The sequence below is a fragment of the Falco naumanni genome, chromosome 9, assembly GCF_017639655.2.
Source record: "Falco naumanni isolate bFalNau1 chromosome 9, bFalNau1.pat, whole genome shotgun sequence".
In the NCBI taxonomy this organism is placed as follows: domain Eukaryota; kingdom Metazoa; phylum Chordata; class Aves; order Falconiformes; family Falconidae; genus Falco; species Falco naumanni.
This window is the reverse complement of record NC_054062.1, coordinates 14496878-14518860: the sequence shown is the minus strand read 5'-3', so window position 1 is coordinate 14518860 and position 21983 is coordinate 14496878. Positions and strand designations below refer to the sequence as shown.

Below are 21983 nucleotides of genomic sequence, written 5' to 3'. Positions count from 1 at the left end.
TGTTATTCCTGCCTTTTTTCTTTTTTTTTTCTTTTTTTTTTGTTTTTTGCTTTTGAGTTCTCTGTTGTAAATAGACAATACCTAGGTATTTTATCTGTTAAGCGGGGCAGCCACGGCGGGTTTGCAGCGGGCTGTACACACGGGCTGGCCGGCCCTAGCAGGCTGCTCAGCACCGTGGTGCTCAGCGCCCGCCTGCGGCCTGACGCTCCAGGCCAGCGCAGTGTGGTGGGGGGGTGGCGTGTTCCACAGGCAGCACAGGTACACGGTTTAGGCTCCTTGGTGTGTTCTCGGAGTAAGGACGAGCTGCTGGACAGCATGAGAATTAAGATAAAAGATAGTAAGTGGCACGCTGTTGCTGATGGGGTTTTAATGTTTGATTTTACTTTGTTGCAGATGCATTCTAATCGGACGCTCTTCCCAAAGTTTGCGTGCAGAACAACAAGTTAAAAAATGGTAAGTTTGTGGTGGGTTTTGTTACGAAGCGCCCCCGTACTCACAAGCTTACACTGCATACAACATCGTGTTAGAGCAGAACAAATGCACGTTACTAAGGATGACTGAAATTTTAACATGATGGACATTACGATGGTACCCTCCTCCTTGTAAGCACTAGTGGAAAGTTTCTCAGCCTCACAAGAGAGTGTTTTTCACAATCTGATACTCAGATCTTAGTTATTAGTATTCTGACTAGCTGGAGTTGTGTACGTGTAGAAAACACAGATATAATCTTTAGGAAGAGCTCACTGTAACTAGAGAGAACGGGCTGCGGTACCAGCCGCAGCGGTGCTTGCTCCCTTGGGGATTCCCTTGTGGTATCTGGTGCCTGCAGTAGTTTTTGCTGGGTGTGAAGGCAGATCTGCAATGACGAGAACAACTTGGGCGGTTGTTGACCTGATCTCACATGCTGTGTGTCTGTGCTGAGCACGTAGTCAGGTACTGGGGGCGTGTTGGTGGGTTCCTTTGTTCTGGAAGCAGGCGCTCATTTTTTGGTACTGTGTTTCTGAAAGGTGGAGTCTGGTGCCATCTCTATTTCTTGTATTGTTGAGGAGAAGAAATCTACATCCTCCCTCCCGGAAAACTGTAAGTAGTTTGCACAGCTCGTTTTATGCTTTTGGTGTTTTAAGGGAGGAAACAGAGGTCTGTGTGGCGGTAGCCTGTTCTCAGGTGGGGAGGGGAGAAGGCTCAGAAGCAGCTGTTGGCCCCGGGACACGGGTAGGGGAAGCTGAGGTAGAGGGCCCCGATGGATGGGACCATCACTGGTGCTGCCGAGCCGCTGCGCTGTAGCACACAGGGGACTGGGAAGCGCGTCGCTTAGGGCTGTCGGGAAGCACGGTGCTAGCTGCTGGGCTTGCAGCTTCCGTTACATTCGTGGCGGGGGCAGATTTGCCGGGGCTTTCTGAAAAATCAAATGTGCTATTCAAAGCTCCTTTTAAATCCTTTGAAAACATCCATGTAGTCATTTGTATTGTCTAGGTCACAACGGCATACGGCCATGCACACGTGTTCTGCAGCGTTAGCATTTAGGTACTGGCTTTTTTCATTGCAGTTTTTTCAGCCATTAAGTTCAGGTGTTTCAAGAAACTTGAGTGCTGGAGGTTTGGCTGAGACAAAAGTTAAATCATGGGGGAGTCTGGGTCAAAAGGACTGAGGCTTAGGTGTTAATAGACAAGATATATCTTTTATTATACAATAAAGAATATTATGTGTTGTAAATTAAGGCAGTTGCAAGTGCAGCAAGCTTACTGAATCACCAAGAAGGCATATTTGATTATACAAAGTTTAAAATTATTCTTTTACACATACGGATGGTCAGTGTCTGCATAAAGCATGTTACATGTCCTTTAGTTTGTTTTAAAAAAAAAAAAACACCAAAAAGACGCAGAGAATCTTCTTCTATTGACCAACAATAGCCAGCAGCAAGCGCCGGTAATCGCCGCTTGTGTCGCTTGCTATCATAGTAGCCAGAGTCTTCTGGTACATTTGCGTGAACATCTGTTTAATTTGCACAAGGTCAATCTATGCAAAGGGAAAGACAAAAGCACAAAACTTGAACAGGGCACGTGACCTCAGCCCCCAGGCACCCCGCGTCTCCTCCCCCACGGGCTCCACACCGCGCAGCCAGCTGGGACCCCGGAGGACGGGGCAGCAGCCCCGAAGCGGAGTCCAGTGGCTGGTCCCTGCTTTGTGAGACTGGACTGCCCTGACTGCCAGCTGACCCCTCGGGCGTGCGTGGACAGGCAGCCCTGGTCAGAAGGAAGACAAGCACTGTTACTCCCTTAGCCAGAGGTAATGCAATTACTATATAAAAGCTGGCTTTAGAACAAATTACCACGTTCATCTGAGTCTGAACCCCCCAAAAGCCTCCTTGCAATAGGCGAGTTCTGCAGCTGCGAGGGGACGAGGGGACCAGCCGGTGTGAGGAGCTAGCTTTCTGCTACAAGGGACACTTACAGAGGAGAGAGTTCCGTACCTCGCTCCGAGTGACTATGATTCTGATGAGGGTAGAATCATCTGTGCCAGCTCCTTTCATAGAATAGTAAAGTCTTTCTGCAAAAAAGGCTGGGCGATTTAAAGCACATTGCACTGCAATAAAGCACATTTTTAGGATTAGTTCCGGTATTGTATGCTGTATAGTGGTACCTGGCAGGATCGGTTTGGGGTTTTCACTAGAGGGAGGCACTGAAGATGTGGTTACTGTGGATTACAGGAACCATTCTGTCGTGCTCAGCTTATTTTCGAGCTGACCAAATGAGTTAATCATTCACGTGACTTAAATTCACAAACAGGTAATTTAAAAAGTTATTCCCCTTGGACAGCTTGGTACTGGGATACAAGGTATTTTACTTGTGTTCTTTGCTAGAATCTCATTAAGAAAAGTACAACCGTAAAATGTTCTCGTTTAGTGGCTAGAGAATGATCTTGTCCGAGTTAGACTGTTCAGTCTTGGTGACGAGCCTTTGTTCTTTTACATGATTCTTAGAGTTGAACTTTTCCTGGAAAACTCTTGAGCAGAATAAGTGGCAAGTTTCTGCTTAGCCGTTACGGCTACAGAAATGCTGTCAGTTTGGTAAGCACCGGCAGGGCTGGTGTCTGCAGACTTACTAGTAGATCTGATTCTGATTCTCACCGTCAGCAAATTGTGCTACTTTGAACTGCTTTACTGTAGCAAGCCAGCAGGAAAAGGTGAATTCACAACAGGCCTTGGGTTTTGCTGAAGTTCCCCACAGCAAATGCTGAGCTCTTCGGGGGAAGGAGCGGGAAGGGAACTGTGCCTGACACAGGTTCATGTTCATGGTTCTGGGCTCACCGGGGGTGGCTCAGCTGCCCCTGCTGAGGTGCCGCGCAGCCACTGACGGCTCCATTGCGCTGGGACTCGCACCACTCTGCAGAGCTCCGAAACATGCAGCTACAGCAGTACCCAGCGACCCCCCTTGTGTGTGGCTGCCTGCCTTCCCAGAGAGTCTGGGTAGCCTTCTCTTGTTTCAAACTGACTTCAGGGTGGATGCTTATGTTCTCCAATTAAGTGTAAAGTGAATAATCTGAGTAATTGAAGTTACTTTTGTGCTAGCAGAGTTTCAGATTGTGTGTTTGTTTGCCGTATGGCCAGTGTTGGATTGGATTCTTCTTCAGTTATGTTTAGAAGGTTTAATTCCCAAGGGATAAGGGGAGGGAAGTACATATCACTTACAAATAGTTTTCAAACCACGTTCCACGTTTCCAGAAAACTCTCGGTCAATGCTGCTTAATAAATCACGATTAGCAATCTACAAAATAAATGAGATTAATATATGAATAATGAAATGTAACAACAACTAGAACCTTAATTGAAAATCACTGATTTCAAATGAGCTTTGTCAGTGTAAGAACTCCTACCCTGGAGTATGCCTCAACTGTTGCTTTCAGTTGGGGAAAGCTTCTGCTTGCCAGAACCATATTGAAACAAGATTCGTCAGTCCCAAGTTTTCCTTCCCCTGCTTGGTACAGACGCTGAGCATCTTCCTGAGCTTTTTGATAATCCACAGTTTGAGTCTCATCCCGATTACCCTAGAAGCAAAAGACAACACACGTCAAATGAGATTAGAGAGAAGACTATGCTTTAACTGCCTGCAGTGTAGACCCCAAGCATGTATCTTCGAAGCCTGAAGCAGGAGTAACACCAGTTTGAAATACATTACACTGCTTTGAAACTCCTCTTTGGTTTAGTATTTCTTACAGGCCACAAACACCAAAGTGGTCCAGAACCCCAGCTGTGGGGATGCTTTGAACTGTAGATATACTGACTCAGATAACTGCACCCCTACATACCACCTCACAGTTCTAATTAAGTACTGTACTTAATTCTCCATTTTACTTAATAACACAAGCTTTCTCTCAATTTGTTTCTAGGCTTCAAGTTGCAAAGAATCTTCCCAAACGAACTCATGAAATATCTTACTGAATATGCACACCTGAAATATCTCAGGTCTTCTATTTTATTTAGAATTCGCTAATTTCATGTAAGAATGTCTCCAGAAAGCACTTACCGTAGTTGTAATATGTCAGTAGGGCTTATGTGACATTGTATGTGCTTTGGGTTCAGTTGTTAGGGGGTTTTTTTGCTGCCCAGTGCATGGACGGATACTGCTAAATATACTGGCTGAGCAGGCTGCATTATGTGCTCTCAAATACTGTTGTATCTGTAGTGGTTAAGATAATATTTAATGATGTGGTTGTCAGTTACTGTAAACTGCTGCATTTATCAAAATAAAAGTTAGCAGCATGAGCTTCCGAAGGTTTGCTTTCTTGTGGATTTTGACTTTTTAATCCAAATAGTCGTAGCTGAACTCTCACAAAGGTAGAGGTAAACGAGAGAGGGAAGCGTCCCAGAAGTTTGCACAGCAAATAGGTAGATTGAGGGGAGAAAGGGGGGAAGCTGCGTTCGTACGTGTTTCTTCCTAAACGTGGAGAATGGCAAGTTACTGTTCTGCAACAGGGAAAGATCCCTAGTAAATGATACGGGGTAAGCAAGCTCCAGTGTTCATCCAGTTCAACAGCGGCACCTCCCTAATCCTGTTCTGTGAGGGGAGGGGAGGCTGTGGGTAACTTGGGAGGGAAGTTTTGCCCTGTGGTACCGCTTGGCTTGTTCACAGGGATTCTCACAGGTGTTCTACCTACCACAAAGGTTATCCTACCAGATTCACCCCAATTATTTTAATGTATGCAAAAAATAAAAAGCATCTTGCTTTAACAGCAGCATGGAGCCCTGCTTTATCGTACCACTTGATCACATCTGCACAATAAAGTCCTTACACACAAGTTCTGAGATAAATGTAGGGTGCTAAACTAGGTCACACAATTCATCATAGATTTGTAGATAGGAAGTATCTCTTCCTTGAGGAGGGACTGAAGTGTCTTATCTTGTCATTAGGGAATAAATTAATGGCCCAGGGCTAATTTCTTAAAAATCTGGCTCTTGCTAAGCATAGACAGGCTATTTATGGAGCCATTATGACTACACGCATCAAAGTCAGACTGTACGCCATTACCTTACAAAAAATAATCAAAAAAACCTAAAGCTCACTTGGCACATAGATACAAGTAATCGTTCAAAGTGTCCTGAAGTGTCTGCTCTGATGTCTTGTTCGATGTCCCTCCCAAATTCTGATTTATAGCATTTCACTATTTCTCGTATTTCCTGGTTTGTCCTTGTGCAGAGGATCTCAATCAGCACTTTCTCCTGAGTGCCTGCTCCCTGTTGGCAAAGGAAAAGAGGGCATAACTACAAAGCACTACCTATTTAGTGTTCTTCAGCTGTGAAATTAAGCAGTCATCTGTTACTGCGAAACAATACAGATCTACATTGTGAGAAGAGTACACTGGCAGTGTGAAAGCGCCAAGTCTTGTATATACTCAAACATACAATTCTGCACCAGTTCAAAAAAATACCCCAAAATTATGCATCCATAACAGTGACATCAGGCAAAATTATCCAGAAAATGGTTTAGGAAGGTAATTCCTTGGCAACCTTAACCTGGAAACATACTGGAGGCAGGCAGAGCCTTACGGTAATCATTAAAGCCAACGCGACACACACATTCTGGTTTGGTTAGTGGACTAGCGTGATCCCTGTTCCAAATGTGGCCACCTCCTCAACATGGAGCACCAGCAGGAACTTTTTATAGACTCTTCCTTCTCCCCCCAAAAAAATTCACTGTGAGCTCTGTGTACAATGAGATCCTACTGGCATGGCCATCTCTATTCAGGCAAGGATTAGACAGAAGCTTCACACAGATCCACTCCAATGTCACGTTGTATTGTAACTTTTTTTTTAACTAGTCAAGAGTGGCTATTGCCTCCACTAAAGGCAGATCTTCGTTTAAGATGGTCTTCTGTAGAAGGTCTGCATACATACGTGGGTCGAGTGTCTTGTTTCCAGTAGCCGGTGCCTGCTCGCTGCTGCAGCTCAAACAAGCAAGAAATTCTGGCAAACCAGATGTGCCAGTTTACCCAAGTTAAAAAGTTTAAACCAACCAGCTCACCTAATCTCTAATGCAGTCTTAATACTTGCACAGATACCTGCATCATCTAACCTCATGAAAGTATTTTTTCATTGTTGTCCTTTCAGAAAAAAATGGGATAGTCCAAAAAGCTCTTCCCGTAACAATGGTTTGTCCTAGTAAGGAGAGGTACGTACCTTCAATTTAAACAGTGGTTACAGTTTTAACGGCACCCTGGCCCTGTCTAAGTTTTAGCAAAAATCATGGCGGAAGCGTCAGAGAACAGAGTTCTGTCCTGCAGCATTTCACCCTCTGCTGGATGGACAGCTGCTCTGAGTTGCTAATCCTGCAGAAATTGCCTGGAACTGGGGGATGCAGCAGAAAAGAGTTTTAAGCCCCACAGTCCGAAGCTTGTTTTGCCGCTACAGCATTTTTCAACGAGGCAGGAATCAGGTATTCTTTTTTTTCTTAGATGAACATTTTACGATGGTTTAAAACTATTTTGTTCACAGGAAAACTGTACCTTCATTGCATGACGTAAACTCCAGGCATCGTAGTAGGTGGTAGGCATGAAGAGTGCTAGAATCAATTCTTCCACATTTCCACTTAACTCAGACTTCAGATCTTTAATTAAATCCTGTACAATTATAATCACAAAAAGGGTTTTGGAGAGTGTTAGCCACGTAGATTATACACTGAAAAAAGATCAAGCTAGAATTTGTGATAGATTTCTACCTTTGCACTGTTTTTCCTGTAAAGCTTTGTTTTATTTCTTACAAAGAACTTCCCTTTGTCCAAAACTGACAGCTCGGCTCTTCTCCATTAGCTCCTCACTGATTAGGACCTAGTCAGGTCTTGAAAAATGCCACAAATATAAAATTTCCCTTTAAGTTGCAAAAATGACAGAGGGAGGAAATGAAATTCTCTCGGCCTTTTATTGACTAACCAATCCTCAACCACTGTCTCAGTTTGTTTCTTAAGAAAAACCAGACTTCGGCACTGATTTGTGTGCATAAAAAACTCTGCCGTTTCAGATGCTAATACAAGGACAGTTTCAGCCTGATTGTTTTCTGTCAGGCATCTAAAGCAGAGAAGCTTCCCGTACGGTCAGGGCCAGGGCCAGCCGCCACCCCTGCTTCTGCCAGGTATCAGGACAACACTGCGATCAATACCAGCCGTGCCCCGCTCACAAGGAGTACGACCAGAAGAAGTGCATTTTAAAAATGGCCAAACTGCTCCCCCAGGACTAAACTGCTGTCGGGCAGTTTAAGCAGCAGCTGAAGGTTTGGGTTTGTTTACTGATTCAAAGAACTAGTGAACATACCTTGCCATACATAGTCTTGAAAGCTGCCTTGATTTTTTGCCTTTGATCATTGGAGCGGTTAGCAACCACATTTATGATAGCCTGCTCATCAGTTCCTTGGAAACAGAAGAGCAATTTCATGTAAGAATTCATAATAATCTCTCTGAGAATATGCATTTTATAATCTTGCATTTGGGCACAGTTACATAATAAAGGACTACCGTTAAGTCTACCGCATTTTCTATGTAACTTGGTCTGTCAAAACATGCAAGTCATTTTGGAAACGTGACGTTTGAAAAGCTTGGGCAGAAAAAATGTCTGGTTAAATAAAAATTGAAGAAAATAACAAAATGGCATTAAGAAGTTAGCTCAATGGGAAGTTAAGCTTCTACTGCTTACTTACCAAACCCCTTCATAGCTTTGCGTAGGATTTCTGCGTCCCTTCTATCATCAAAGTTTGGAGCAGCCTGAATTGTGCCCTGGGTACCCTGAGCCACTGCTGCAGGCTGAAAATAAATGAGTCATTTGTAACTAGCTATCCTGCACAAGATGAATTAAAATTAAACCCACAACTTCGGAACCATTACTTCAGAAGTTGTCGTCCATCAGTTTGGTATTTTTTCTCCAACACAGAATCAGGGCGACATTTAGTTGTGTGGGTTTTGGCCCACCAATGCCCAGGTGATGCTTTTACCCCATTGTATGGATGAAGATGTACTTGATTAGCGAGCACACACAGGTACAGAGGTATGATTTTGTTCGGGTACCTGGGAACTCTCGATGCAGAACGCGTTGCAAGTTGTTGGTAACCAGTTGTAAAAGCATTAAAACTACAGAAGCCACATAAGATTGATTATAGAAGAGCACATACCAGACCAGGCATTGGTGATGGTGCTTGTCCACCAGGATACCCTACTGAAAATAAAGAACAAGATAAAAGGAATTAATTAGGTCTCCTCTTACTGGCGTAAATGCTATCTAATCTGAAAATAAAGCCATTTGCAGACCTACAACTGCACAAAACCTGTTTCCTAGGTAATGATACCTATCATGATCAGTAACTGAACTTCCTGCCCTTGGGACTGATGGGAAGAAGCAAGCACAAACGCATTCTGGTACATACGCTAGCAAGGCAGTTCTAAAAATACTAAGTTTACCAGTGCTGTGGGAACTGGAAGGATCTCTCCTTATTAAACACTGCTGTCCTTGAGAAAAGCCAAGATACCCCAGGCAAATGAAGAATGCCTGTCCTGTGCTCTCCTGTAAAGTAATTTTATACGCTTTTAAATGACTAGCATATAAATGATAAATATTAAGAATTCATTGGTGCAAAAAGAACTGAAGGAATCTCATTTTGTGATCAAAAGCACTGTGAATACAAAAGCTACAACTACATTTTTTTTGTACTGGAAATTTATTTTTATCTGTAATGTATATGTACAATCATTATCATTTTAACAGCAGCTTAGTTCTTGCTAGAGTTAACAAAGCAACCATAAAAAAAAGGGGGGGTTCTCTTCTGCAAATACGACGGACACATTCCAGGACAAAAATCTCCTTGATGGTAACTGACCACTCAAAGCATTAAAAACAACGCAGCATTTTTAAGTGACTGTGCGCATTCTCCTTTCCACTTGCCCCACTACGCCAGGGATCATCACAAGCACACAGATCTGAGAAATGCATCCATTTCTTTGAGATTGCCAAAACAGCTAGGTACTCACTGAATGTGGACTCTGGATTTCACAGTTCTTATCAGGTACTTGCAGTCTGAAGAAGGATAAGCACCTAAACCACTACATCCTGACCATTTATCAGTGACGGCCACCCTCTTTGGATGCAGCACCCATAGAGATGGTTCTCATCAGCCCTTCAGTGGTCTTGTCAAGAAAGGCGGTAGGAGGTGTGCAGCATACAAACCTCAGCAGCTAGAAGTAACAAAGGTAAGGGCCTAATTTGTTACTACCTATCCTGGGATCTCTTGGTGCAACCGTGGATGCTTCAAGTTTCCCATATATGACACACCTGGAATTTGTGCGGGTCCACCTCCAGCATAGCTCTGGGCAGGCGGCTGTGGATAGCCGCCGAAGCCGGGGCCCGCGGGAGGCACGCCAAAGCCAGGGCCTGTAGGAGCTAGGAGAATAAAGAGTTTAGCGCACTTAACGTTTTGTACTTGACTTCTGACACAGCACGAGCCAGGTTATTGAGCAGAGCTATGCAAGAGATTAATTTCTCTGTGTCTGTGCAGTGGCCCAAAACCGTGCCGGCCCTGCTGTCAGCACGCAGGTACGCACTGCTAGGCAGCGACCTGCCCAGCCGCCTGCGCTCATCGCCGAACAAAGCTGCTTTTCTTTACCGCTGCTGCCAAGCACAGGGAATGCCAACACCAGAAATCACTCCCGAGGGCTACTCTAACCAAGGATCTTACCTCCAGGATAAGGTGGCATTCCTCCAGCCTGGGGAGCTCCAGGGTAGCCCCCCGGGGCAGGGTATCCCCCTGGGGCAGGATATCCTGCTGCCCCTGGATACCCAGCACTTGGTGGTGCTGCAGGATAGGTCCCTCCTCCTGCTGGAGGGTATCCTCCAGGAACAGCGGGATAGGAATATTGACCAGCTGGCGGATAGACAGACTCTTGTCCTGTCGGCTGAAACACAAAAGCAGGATGTCTGTACGCCTGCTAACAGGACGTTAGGGTAGAAACCCTCAAGCTACCAAAATGTCCATGTCTATAATAACCTAAATTATATAATTAGATTCAGCACTTGAAGTGGCAGCAGCAGAATTCCTGAAGCTTCGATGGGGGCCTTCTGGTCGGGTTTTCTGATGCTGATACAGAGTCAGGGAGTGCTGCAGGGTGGAAGACACTCTGGACGGCCTCTGATCCCATCCACCTTCAAAGGAGGGCCAGCTTTGGAGTTAGATGAGGTCAGTGCAAGGCCTTGTCAGATTTTCAGAATCTCCAAGGAACAGCAAATCCATAGCCTCTCTGCCCTCTGCTCCATGATCTGACAACTCTGATGGTGAAAAATGTTTTCCTCAAATCACATTAAAACACCTCTGGTTGTTGCCAGCTGCCACTGTGTACCTCTGACAAGGGTCTGGCTCCAATGTCTTTATCACTCCTTCTTACGCAGCAGAAGACTTAGCCTCCTCTCCTCCAGGCAGGCAGACCTCCCTGGATACGCTCCTGTTTGTCCATGTATTGGTGTACTGGGAGGCCACAACGACACAGGGTACTCCAGGTGTGGCCTTGTGTGCAGTGAGCACAGAGGAATAATCATTTCCCTTGACCTGCTGGCTTTGCTTTTGCAAAAGCCTGGCATGTCATTAGCCTTCCTCCCTGGGGACACGTGATGCTGGGTGACACTCGACTTGTCAGCCCCAGGAGCCCTGGTCCTTTACTGGAAAGCTGCTACTGCTATCCTGCACAAGTAAGGGGAGAGCTCATTTGGGCTTGCTCTCTGCGAATCATTAGGAGCTCAACTCCTGTTTTTATAGGACTTTTAAGAGCTTACTATCTTTGAAACTTCTGCCTCTCTTGCACAACCAGTATTTTCAAATGTTACATGGTAAGAACTTATAAGAGGTGTTGGGTTTTTTTCCCATTTCCTTTGTGTTCCAGGTTATAAAGCGTAGATGTTCAATGACTAAGTCTGGACCACTGAGTCAGACTGAACACCTATTACAGGTTATAAATAAAAAGAACAAGTCAAACACCTATATGCCTTTGTTTTGCTACGTGTATGGCTTACCAGTCATACCACAAAGGTTGCTATTAGCATTAACGTACATTAGAAATATTTACTTGATCGACCAGGATCTCCAAGGGAAACCCCTCCAAGTTAAGTGTCACACATACTTCATCCTAAAAATCAGGTGTTTAAAATCAGCTTCATAATGAAGCATAATGGATGGACTCATTACTCACTTGCTGCGAAGCATCTTTACCAACTAACTTTAGAAACATGGTTCACATATTACATACAGTACATATTCATTCTTGAGCACAGAAAACAGAAATAAACTGCAAAGCAGTAAAGTCTAGCTCAGACATTCCCCTTGGGTTTGGCTGCCCCAAGATTTCTACCCCAGATTACTGTGCCCAAGCTATGTAGTATTCTCTTCCCCAGCGGTACAGTCTAACCTTCCTCTGCCAGACTCAGCAAAAAGTTTTTAATGGAATTTAGAATTACAAATCCACAATCAGAATCCTGAAAATCCCAGCTCAGATTAACTATCACTATTGCAGAAGAAATTCATTTCATGTTGGGTTTCTTTGCATTGGTTATCACTTTGGGTGTCATGAATGAGACTAGGAAACCCAGAACTGTTGATAACTACTCAAAATTAATCCATTGAAGTTGGCTATATTTTAGATGCTAGCTAAGGAAAAGGAATATTTTCAGATGTAGTTAAAAATAAATTACAGCTACGATCATGAGGGTTCAGCAGAACCTTGAGGGGAGAAAAGAAATTCTCCAGGAAGTCTGGTTTGAGACGGAGTAAGGGTAAACTGTAAAGCAAAATAATCAGATAATTTATTGCATGTATTTATATGTATATCTTTATAGCTTTTCAGTATCTTAATGGAATCCAGGCTGAGCTTAAATCTAGTTCTGTACCACATAAAACATGGACCATATAAAATTCTCACAATTACAGCATGATCAGTGCCATACTAATAAAAGCACACAGTTGCATCTAGCTCTGAAAACGATGCAGGCATTTTCAAATTGAAAAGACTGCAGTTACCAGCCACACCCGATACATTCCAGCTTTCCATTACATTTCATTGGAATTTTTAGTCTGTTCAGTCATGAGCTGAAGGTGGAACAAAGTCCTGCAGCTGAAGGATAGGGGGTCAAAGTCAATATACAGTGTCCTCAGAAAAATATTTACTTGGTGTCGTATGAAAGCTGGGCTACTTGAGAAAAGCATTCCAAGCTCCTCCTGATGGTAATGGCCACTGGAGTTTGTTCAGCATCTCTAAATCCTGGGATATGGGTACACAGGATATTTGGTAGACACTGGTTCAGAAATTACCTCTGACCCTGTATGTAAAGACCCTCATTTATGTAAGAACTACTGATACTTTAAAAAAATCATTTGCTGAGATAGTTATCTATACAGTAAAAAAAACCCAAACACAAACTCGCAAGGAAAAGATAAACTGAAACAAGAACAATCAATCAAAAATCTTTCTGGAACAACAGGCAACATTTGAAAAAAAATATCTTAAACTTCCTTCTTGGAATTCTTAGGAAACAACTTTAAAGTCATCCTCAGGGATATATAGATGAAAACAAAGACCATAATCTCTAGAGAATACTGTATATGAACTGACAGCTACTATTTACACACACACACAGAGCGTAGTAAGAAGGGGTATTCACAGAGTATAAATACATCAGGAATGCAACACATTTGAGAGCCATACTTACAGGGTAACCAGGGAAAGCAGGGTAGCCGCCAGAAGGGGGATAACCCGGGTATGACATTCTGGGGGTGAAAAAAAAAAAACCACCAAGGTATTTTCACTGTCGACGCATTACATATGAGTTTGTAGTAGTTAATGTGCCTGCTAATTACCTGTTAAATCACTTGAACAATATGTTTAGTAGGTTTAGAATTACTCAGAAGTGCTTGTCAGCTATTAAGCTTACAAAACCTTTTTTTCCATACACATGACCACAGCAAGCAGGATTCAGAAGGGAAGCATCTTCAATTTTGTAATTAACTACCAGTCTTACTTAGGGTCAGATAGACACAACACGGTAAGAGGCCTGAACCTCCAAAAAGAACTTGGCAATACAGGATACACTGCGAGATGCCGACAGGAGGGGGCTGAGCCCTTTGCCAGAGCAGAAACAGAAGGGTCAGGATAGAGCAGAGCCCCCATCCCACACCAAGCACCTGCCTCCCATCGCCCTGCACTCCGCTCACAGGGGCAGCTCCTGCAGGGAGAGCAGCACCCGATCTGTCCTGTGTAAAATGGTAATTTGACGGAAACAGGCGATCACCCAGCATTACATCATTCATATAGAGTATTTCTGTTTCCTGCCTGTAACTGTTTATTTTAGTCCCGTTTTTAATAGAGGGGCTTGGGGAGTAGGAGCAGGACAGGACAGAGATCATGTTGCCAACCTGTTGGGCAGGGAGTTTTGAGGCCATTAGCCAGGTTACAGAACATTTAATGGCAGGAAAAAAAAAAGCTAATGCTAAAAAATGTTAACACTAGCCTGCCAGATCCCCTGATCAGGGCCTGGGAGTTCCTCTTGGCATGTGTCTAAGGCAGTACGCACCTCAGCTGTACAAAGGACATGGGAAATAAAAAAATTAACACAATACAGCAAATGATTATTCAAATTTCTAGGTAGTCACTGGCCAAACCAAACGGATCTGAAAGCAGAATTCTTACAGAGCTGGATCACTAAGGCAGTAGGTGGTCACAGAATTAAACATTTGAGACTTAATGTGGAAAACGTTAAAATTTTGTGTAGGTTAGTTCAAATAAGAGCAAAACCACCTCACAGAGAAGCACAGCCATGCAGCCTCACGCTGATAATAACTTGGATTGCACTTCCAAATATATAAAGGAGGAAGAACAACATGAGGTGTATTTGTAAGTCTATGCTTTAATCACAAACACTGCCAATGGCTATTTATTTCCCTAAGAAGAAACACATTAAATCAGTACTCATACAGTATATATTACCAACTGCTGCTTGAATGCACTTTAAATTTGGCTTCCAGGACCACATTTCTTTTGGTATTTCTGACTTCTAACACTAATTGTAACTCCTTTCAGGAACAAGATGACCAGCAACACTTCCTTCTGATTTCAGTTTCACTCTTTCAGCTTAAGAGGAAAATACTGTGTCAGCAAAACGGAGTATTACAAAAACCCAAACAAACAAGTAGAAACTTCTTCAGCTTTTCAGCTTCATGTAATTCAACTAAAGTTACACCGTTGAGAAGACAGGATTGTAAAGCCTCTAAAATTTGCTGAAGTGCACCGTATCACTTCCACTTCCAACTTGCTATGTTTTTCATGATGCAAAATCAACAGCAGGTGACAGCAACTCAGCTGTTTCAACAGCTATAAAAAGTTTAATTTGGACAATAAATGGGACCCAGCAATATTTTAACCATCTTAAAATATACAGAATTTTAGACTTACTGGTAAGATACTTAATTTAGAACAAATTTAAACGTTTGGTTTTATCTCTGAACTACAAGCAAACACATTCAGGCCAAAACCTTTGTAAGGCATGAGTATCCCTGCATTTTCAAGCAACAAGCCATCAAGGCTGTGTGGTGTCATTGATTACCAAATTAACCTCCGGTGAACGTGCACCAGTGAAGACTTTAATGCTTTCCTTACTTTCGTTGTATTGGTTCCTTTTCTAAGATTCCATTTCTGATCCAAGGCACTGGGAAGGGTGGTATTTCATTTGACCACCCCCCTTCTTAACAACACTTAGATAACACTTAGATTCCTATTTATCATTCTTTGGAAATACAGAAACAAAAAAAATTGTTTTCTTTGCATTTGCTCATATAGCTGATTTTTCTTCCCCTTTTTTCTTTGTAAAAAAAAATAATATTAGGAGTAATAAAGGCTCAAGTAAAGGACCGATGCTTCTATTAGGTCAGGTCTTTTCTAACTAGATGGCCGTGATGCTAACTGGGGACGGTGGGCTCGCCTCTGGCTGCAGTGCCAGGCGTGCCCCCGCCGTTCTGGGGCTGGTGCGCACCCCTCGGCAGGCAGGCAGGGAGGCCGGCAGACAGGCAGGGAGGGAGGCCGCCCTCCCCGCACAGCCCCGCAGGCGATGCGCAGCAGCTGCCGGTCCCCCCCGCGCGGCCCCGCCCGCCCCCGGCGCGAGCCGCCCGCCGCGCAGCGCCGCTGTTACCGCGCGTGCAGCCGGCGCAGCAGCGGGCCCCGCCGCGGGCCGCTCCCCTGAGGGCGCGAGGGCCGCAACACCCCGCGCAACGCTGCGGGCCCACACGCAGCCTCGGGGGGGCTTTTTTGGGGGGTGGGGGTGGGGGTAGATGTAGCTCTGACAGTGTAACAGCGGGGGCGCACTGCACGGGGGCGCGGGGCAGCCAACCGCGGGGAATCCCGCGGGGACCCCCGGCCCGGCCCCTCACACGGTGGGTGGGGGAGGCCCGGCCCGGTCCAGCCCGCCCACACCTGCGCCCCCCGCCGAGGCCGCCCCCGCAGCCCTTAAAGGGCCCCGGCGGGGCCGCCACCGCCCGCCGCCCCGCCCTGCGTCGCCCCCCCGCGCTCCCTCGGTCGCCAGCTCCGGCAGAGCCAGGTATTCCTCCCGAGGCGATCGGGACCTCGCCCCCGCTCCGCACCGGGAGGGCAGGCCCCCGGCCGGGGGGTGCGGCACTGCGGGGCGGGCCGGCACCTCCCTCGGCCGGACACCTGCCGAGCCCCGGGCGGGGGCCGCGGCCCCGGGAGCCCTGTCCCGGGCGCTCTGCCCCGGGCCGCGGCGGCGGGGGGGGAGGTGGCGGGGCGGCGGGCTGAGGCTGAGGCGACGGACGCGCGAGTGGCGGCGGGCCGGCTCCTGCCCTCGCCCCCGCCCGGCTGCCTCACCTGCGGGAAACCTGCGGGAAACCTGCGGAGCCTCCGGCCTCTCTCCCGCAGCTGCACCGCAAAATGGAGGCTGTGCGGCCGGGCGGCACCCGCCCCGCCCCCGGCACCGAGCCCGCCCCGGCCCGGCCCACGGCCCCGCTCCCCGCGGGCAGGGCCCCGCGCCTGAGGCCGGCGGGGCCGAGGCGGCCGGGCAGAGGCTCCCGGAGGCGCCCCCCTGCTAACCCCGGCCCCGCTCCTCTCTGTGCAGGGTTGTCCCGGCTCGCTGAAGGAAAGCTGCAGTGTGCCCGGCTCTCCTGCGAAACGGCTGAGAGGTAAGTTCAGGGCCGCCAAGGGCCACCGAAACAGAGCGACCCGCCAGCTGGCGATCTGTCAGGGGCGGCAATCCACACGGGAGGCGCCAGGTGGTGCCGGCCCGCGCGTGTCCGTAGCTGCCATCCCAAGGGAGTCCTAGTCCTTACCCACCATCCCGCCAGAGTCTCTCGTTGCCGTCCCACGGGGGCCCTCAGCTGCCATCCCACTGGAGTCCTCAGCCACCATCCCATGGCAGTCTGTAATTGCCATCCCACCGGAGTCCTTGGCCACCATCCCACCAGAGACTGTAGTTGCCATCCCACTGGAGTCCTTAGCTGTCCACCTGGGAAAAGAAGGGAGAGAGAAGTCCACACTGGAGTTCCCCTACACCCCCAGTGCAATGGAGCTGATGCACCCTAATGCATGTAGCTCTAAATCAAGGCTGTTACCCAGGGTCTTTAGATGAAGGTCATCACGCAGTACGTGGCAGGTAGTCAGCCAAGTCGGTTAGGTCGCCAGAGCAGTGTGTAGCGCAAAAAGGACGTAAAAGACTTCAGTGGAGCTGGAGGCTCTAGGTCCAAGACGGCATGAAAGTAACTGTCCTGACTACTGCGTACCTTTCTCTAGAAAGAAATCTTAATCATAGTTATTTGTATGCAATTGTGGGAAGTGCACTTAGTGTTTTGGTTTTGTCTATTGTAATGTTTATTCATATTATACTTAGACACCACATACACATAGTCCTTCCTTTACATGGTGGTTATTCATAAGAGATTCAGACCAGCAAGATAAAATTTATGAAGGATCCTTCTGTGATATTATGCACCATCTAAGATTATTCAAATTGGCATCCTACTTTTTTTTTATGATAAACATGTTAGCACTTCAGAGACCATTGAAATGCAAGCACTTTTTTCCCCTGTAACCCAGCACTCAAGCTCTAGATGAAACAACAGCCACTGTTCTATGTGTCTGTAAAGCAGCATTGAGTGCAGGCAGCAGAAAATGGGTGGGTAATAATTTACCATGCTTGCCCGCTTCAAATTAAAAGCACCTAAAGCGACATAAAGAATCTCAATAAATGACCTGTCTTCAGCAAAATCAAGCTTATTCTTCCTTGTTTGGCCAGAACATGTCAGGAGTGGCTTTAAGAATTTAGTCCTCACAGCATTCTTCATCTGACACTCCAAATGTATGTCTACTTTATTTCACCTCTGTTAAGCAAATTTCTTTCAGGAGGCGTATATATTTAAATCCCTGCTTCCATGGGAACCAAGTAAATTTATTAAATATACAATTCCTTATCACTTCCATTTAGTGGGCTGTTTGCATTTGAGCTCTTCAGGAAAGGAACAATTTCATTTCACAAGCAAGTGGGAAAAGAACAAGAGAAAACATTTTAACAAAACCGTATATGTCTGAAGAATCTGTTAAATGCATTGCATGTTCACAAGAATATCTAGCATGACTGTTTTAAAGCATGGAGTGGAACCATTGTGGTCTTCTAATTTCACACCCTATATTTGAGGAAATCCCTTGGCTTGTTACTATAGCTAGAGCCAGCACATTAGAAAAGCTTCTAAAACCCCATGCAGAGTCAAAGCAACTGCTCACTAAACAAAAATTCAACTTTAGTGAGGTTGGGAGACAAACTCTTGCTCCTCTTTTTTTTTTTTTTTTTTTGTAATACCCTTGCATCTTCTGCTAAGACGTGATACTGGACAGAATTCTGGTCTGGAGGGACTTGGCTCTTAACTACATAGTCATGCTAACTGAGTCCTGAACTTAATATATAATACACAGAATGTAATAGAGCCGAAACAAAACTTCTTCCCCCCACCCCCAGTAATTTATTGTTGGTGATGTAGCTCACTCATTGCTGCTTCTCTGTGCTGTGTATCCTTGTTGGAACATTATTTCCCACTCAAATAATATGAAGCGTTACTTTTCACGTTCTGTTTCAGGCGATACAATTAAGAAAAAAAAAAAAAAACAAAAAAACAAATTTCCCACAGTTTGTTGTAAGCATTAAGATCTGGTCAGCTTTGAACCGTAGGTCAAAGTATAACAAACCAAGAGGATACTGCAGTGATCCAAGTCTAAATTATGTACTAAAAATACTTTTCCTGTTACACTGCCTTGTGACTGCAGTAATTAAAATGCAGATCTTCGAAGTTAGCTATTGAATTAACCTTTCATGTGCACAAGGAGCAAAGCAAGTTCAGTTCACTTTCAGGAAGAGCCAAGTGTTTGGTTAGCTGCTCAAGTGAGGAGTCACTACCCAGTGAGTCATGTTACGGCTCCACCCGCTGTAGTCCAAACATCAAGACTTCATGCAAACCTCACAACCAAGTTGCCTCAAGTGTCTCTAGTTCTGTTGTGTGGAACCACACTAAAAATAGGAACTTCACCCTTCCTCAAAGCACAGAAGGAGAACGGCAGGTTGTTTTGCTATACTGCTTAACAGAGCAGCATGTCCAATGTTTTTCAGCATCAACTTTTTAATCCTTAGGATTAAAATCATGCATTTCAGATATAGATGGCATATGTCCACAGGATCACAAAATCACACACCAAACCACTTGCTTCCTCCTTGCAGCAGACTTAAGTAAGTATTCTGCCAAGAAACTTCAATGACTCAACTAACAAAGCAGAGTTAGTGACCTTGATCCAAGTATACGGAAATAATCACCAAATGAAATTGTAATTCTGGCAGCAAGGATATTTTTTTTTAAGTATCTAGTTTCAGATAGCAAAATAAAAGGGTTGTTATTCTTAACAATATAGAACAATTAGTCTTATCTCAACTTCTCAAGGCTTACAACCAAACATATGGTTTATCAGAGCTCAATCACTGGACATACTGGGACAGTTTGATACAGTGTACATTCTAAATGAGGAATTCAGGATAAACCACTGGGATGTCCACAGAAGGCTTGACAAGAACCCACAGTTAGTTGAACTACAGAAGGCAGGAATGAGCAAGGATAGAGAACTTGTCAGAAAGAACAAAAGCTGTGTTGAGTAGGGAATTTGTAGAATTCTATTAAGTTGGTCTGGGATCAATTCCAAGTTTTTTCTTAACTGAGTAGGCACAAAAGCCAGGAATAAGCTAATGATACCTGCTGACAAAACTGTCAGGTGTCACCAATACTGAGAATAATCTAAACCAGAAGAAATATTTGGATCTAGATTTTTTTTTTTTAATTAAAAAGTACCAGGTCATGCATTTAAATGAATAATTTTCTTGGCAAATTGGAGTTCAGCTGCAAATGACAGCAGGGGAAGAGATTAGGATGCTCAGTCACACTATATGACAGACACCAAGAGGCAAACAAGGAATTTGTCACAGGAAAGTATTAATGCATTCTTATATGCCTTGATTTATATGCTGATATGGGTATAGTCTTTATCAGCTCAAGTTCAAGAAAGACTGAAAATAAGTTTTAAGTGGGCATCTAAGTGATCAAAGCATAGACAGTGCATCAGAAGGAGATAAAGTTTAATATGCTTAGTAAAATGAAGGCTACAGTATGATGGCTACCTGTGACAGGCTGTGTATAAATAACCAGGAAGAGCATTAAATATGAACTTTAGTAAGGACAAAGGAGTTGGTGTATTTAAAACAGATTTTAAGATATGGTTGGTCAAGACATGAAAGAACTGCATTTGTGATTCAGGGAAACCCCTTCTAAGGTAAAGGTAGTGGACAGAGGGAACCAGAGAAGGCAGCAACAATGAAGAATCTATTAAATACACCAAATTAGCAGCACAAACTTCTTTCCCTACCCAGAGAAACACATAGTATTAACCCTTTTCTTCCATTTCGTGAATTTAGAATGTCAAATTTCAGTTGCTTTTTGGCTTAACCAGTGAAGTAATAGTAACGCAATACAGTCTGCAAGGATTCCCTTTAGATGTTATTCTAGTCATAGTGACCACCACCAAAACTTTCAGTGCAGCATTGTTCCTAAGTACCTGATATCAGTCATGGGAAACGTGACGGTTGTGTACTGCCTATTCACTAATATCTCTTGAAGAATCATCTAAATGTCATCTGCAGCCTTGCAGCACAACAGAGCACAGGGAAGCTAATTATCATCAGGGATCTGCAATTTCCATTGTGGCATACCACCGCATTTCTACTGCTGAGACTGTCATTAGTTAAGAAATAGTGGAACATTACCAGCTCCCTCCTGCAATTTTAAGAAGGCATTTCTGTTAAAGATAGTTTATCCTGAAAGTATCCAAATCACTAAGTAACACAGACTACTTTCATGTGCTTATGGGTTTTACGTGCACTTGCTCGAAGATGCTAACAAGCCCAGTGTTACTATGCTAGGGAGGTGTCAGAACAGGGCATAATGTCTGCGTACTGATTAAACTGCAGGTTGTCAGGGGTCACCATGCTCACTGAAAAAACACCAGGTTTCATTGCCTCTTTGTACCACCAGGAGATGCTTTGCCGAAGCTTGGTTCCTTTGTTGGGGATGACTGGGATTATGTGTGAGGAGGGTCCAAGGCAGCAAGGTGGACTGCTTTTATATGTTCCTCCAACCTTCTAAGTACACAGTATACCAAAAGGCAACAAGAGAATTAACTGTAACCGTAAACTCTGTTCTGATTATTGTTATATATATTGAAGAAAAGAAGTTTCCAAGGACAACTTCATGCTGAGGTAAAAACCCATGATCAGCTCAACTAAGCCAGGATACAAAAAAGATCTTACGATCACTTAAACAATTATATACTTAAGTGCTAGGAGATGGTAACAGCCATTTAAACAAGGTATTTTAAAACCTAATGCTTACCAGGAAAACACGCACATTGCCAGAAATAAACATGTAATACAGTAATGCCCAGTGGAGTTGTACTCATTCAGAGAAGCTAAGAAAAGAACAAAGCTGATCATGTCACAGAAGATAGAACTAAGTTTTTTATTATATTAGTGAGGACACTAGTATGACTAAGTATAATATATTGTGTATATAGAAGCATACTCGGAGAACAATCTATCTTGCCTATTTAAAGCTAGATTTTGTCAAAGTTATTTGGAGCAATGTATCCTAGACAAACAAAAAATCCTCTAATAAATTTAAGAAATCTGTGGCTTACAAATCAGTAGCAAGTTAAAGCTTGAAATCCTTCGTGATGTCCCTTGACTCCCAAGTTTTTTTCCACCAGATTTTCTATTAAACTTCAAGTTTTTGGATAGATTTCTGTAAAGTGGAACAATTAGAATAAAATATCTTTAGGAATTCTTGTCTAGTTAAACTCTAGAGAAGGAATGCCTCATAGGCAATAAAATAC

At 44.5% G+C, this 21983-nt stretch overlaps 2 protein-coding genes across 3 annotated transcripts in view; one reads left to right on the top strand and one right to left on the bottom strand.

The window, feature by feature from the left end:
* Window positions 1-4770, top strand: part of PPP3CB (protein phosphatase 3 catalytic subunit beta) — a 48006-nt gene extending 43236 nt beyond the window's left edge. The window contains exons 14-16 of the transcript XR_005829782.1: window positions 394-453; window positions 1008-1080; window positions 4387-4770. The gene's annotated coding sequence lies outside the window, so the exon portion shown is untranslated. The remainder of the gene's footprint in view (window positions 1-393; window positions 454-1007; window positions 1081-4386) is intronic.
* Window positions 1659-16498, bottom strand: ANXA7 (annexin A7). 2 transcript variants are annotated; one of them, XM_040607543.1, is made up of 13 exons: window positions 16394-16498; window positions 13222-13279; window positions 10208-10424; window positions 9805-9912; window positions 8651-8694; window positions 8183-8285; window positions 7801-7895; window positions 7000-7113; window positions 5561-5731; window positions 3874-4044; window positions 3689-3764; window positions 2471-2583; window positions 1659-2016 (listed from the first exon to the last, which is right to left on the bottom strand). In XM_040607543.1, the coding sequence occupies exons 2-13, from the start codon at window positions 13276-13278 to the stop codon at window positions 1894-1896; spliced, it is 1392 nt and encodes a 463-aa protein (XP_040463477.1). In that variant the 5' UTR covers window position 13279; window positions 16394-16498; the 3' UTR covers window positions 1659-1893. The 2 variants fall into 2 exon arrangements, with proteins under 2 accessions (XP_040463477.1, XP_040463478.1); XM_040607544.1 differs by having other exon boundaries at window positions 8651-8691; window positions 16394-16472.
* Window positions 16499-21983: the final 5485 nt, after the last annotated feature.

Excerpts from the sequence above, each read along its gene's own strand:
- ANXA7 (XM_040607543.1), bottom strand. The coding sequence starts at position 13,278 with ATGTCATACCCGGGTTATCCCCCTTCTGGCGGCTACCCTGCTTTCCCT. Across the intron at positions 9,913-10,207 it reads AATGCCACCTTATCCTGGAG|CTCCTACAGGCCCTGGCTTT; the intron begins GTAAGATCCTTG and ends TTATTCTCCTAG. Across the intron at positions 2,584-3,688 it reads ACGTGGTTTGAAAACTATTT|TGCAATGTGCTTTAAATCGC; the intron begins GTAAGTGATATG and ends GCTTTATTGCAG.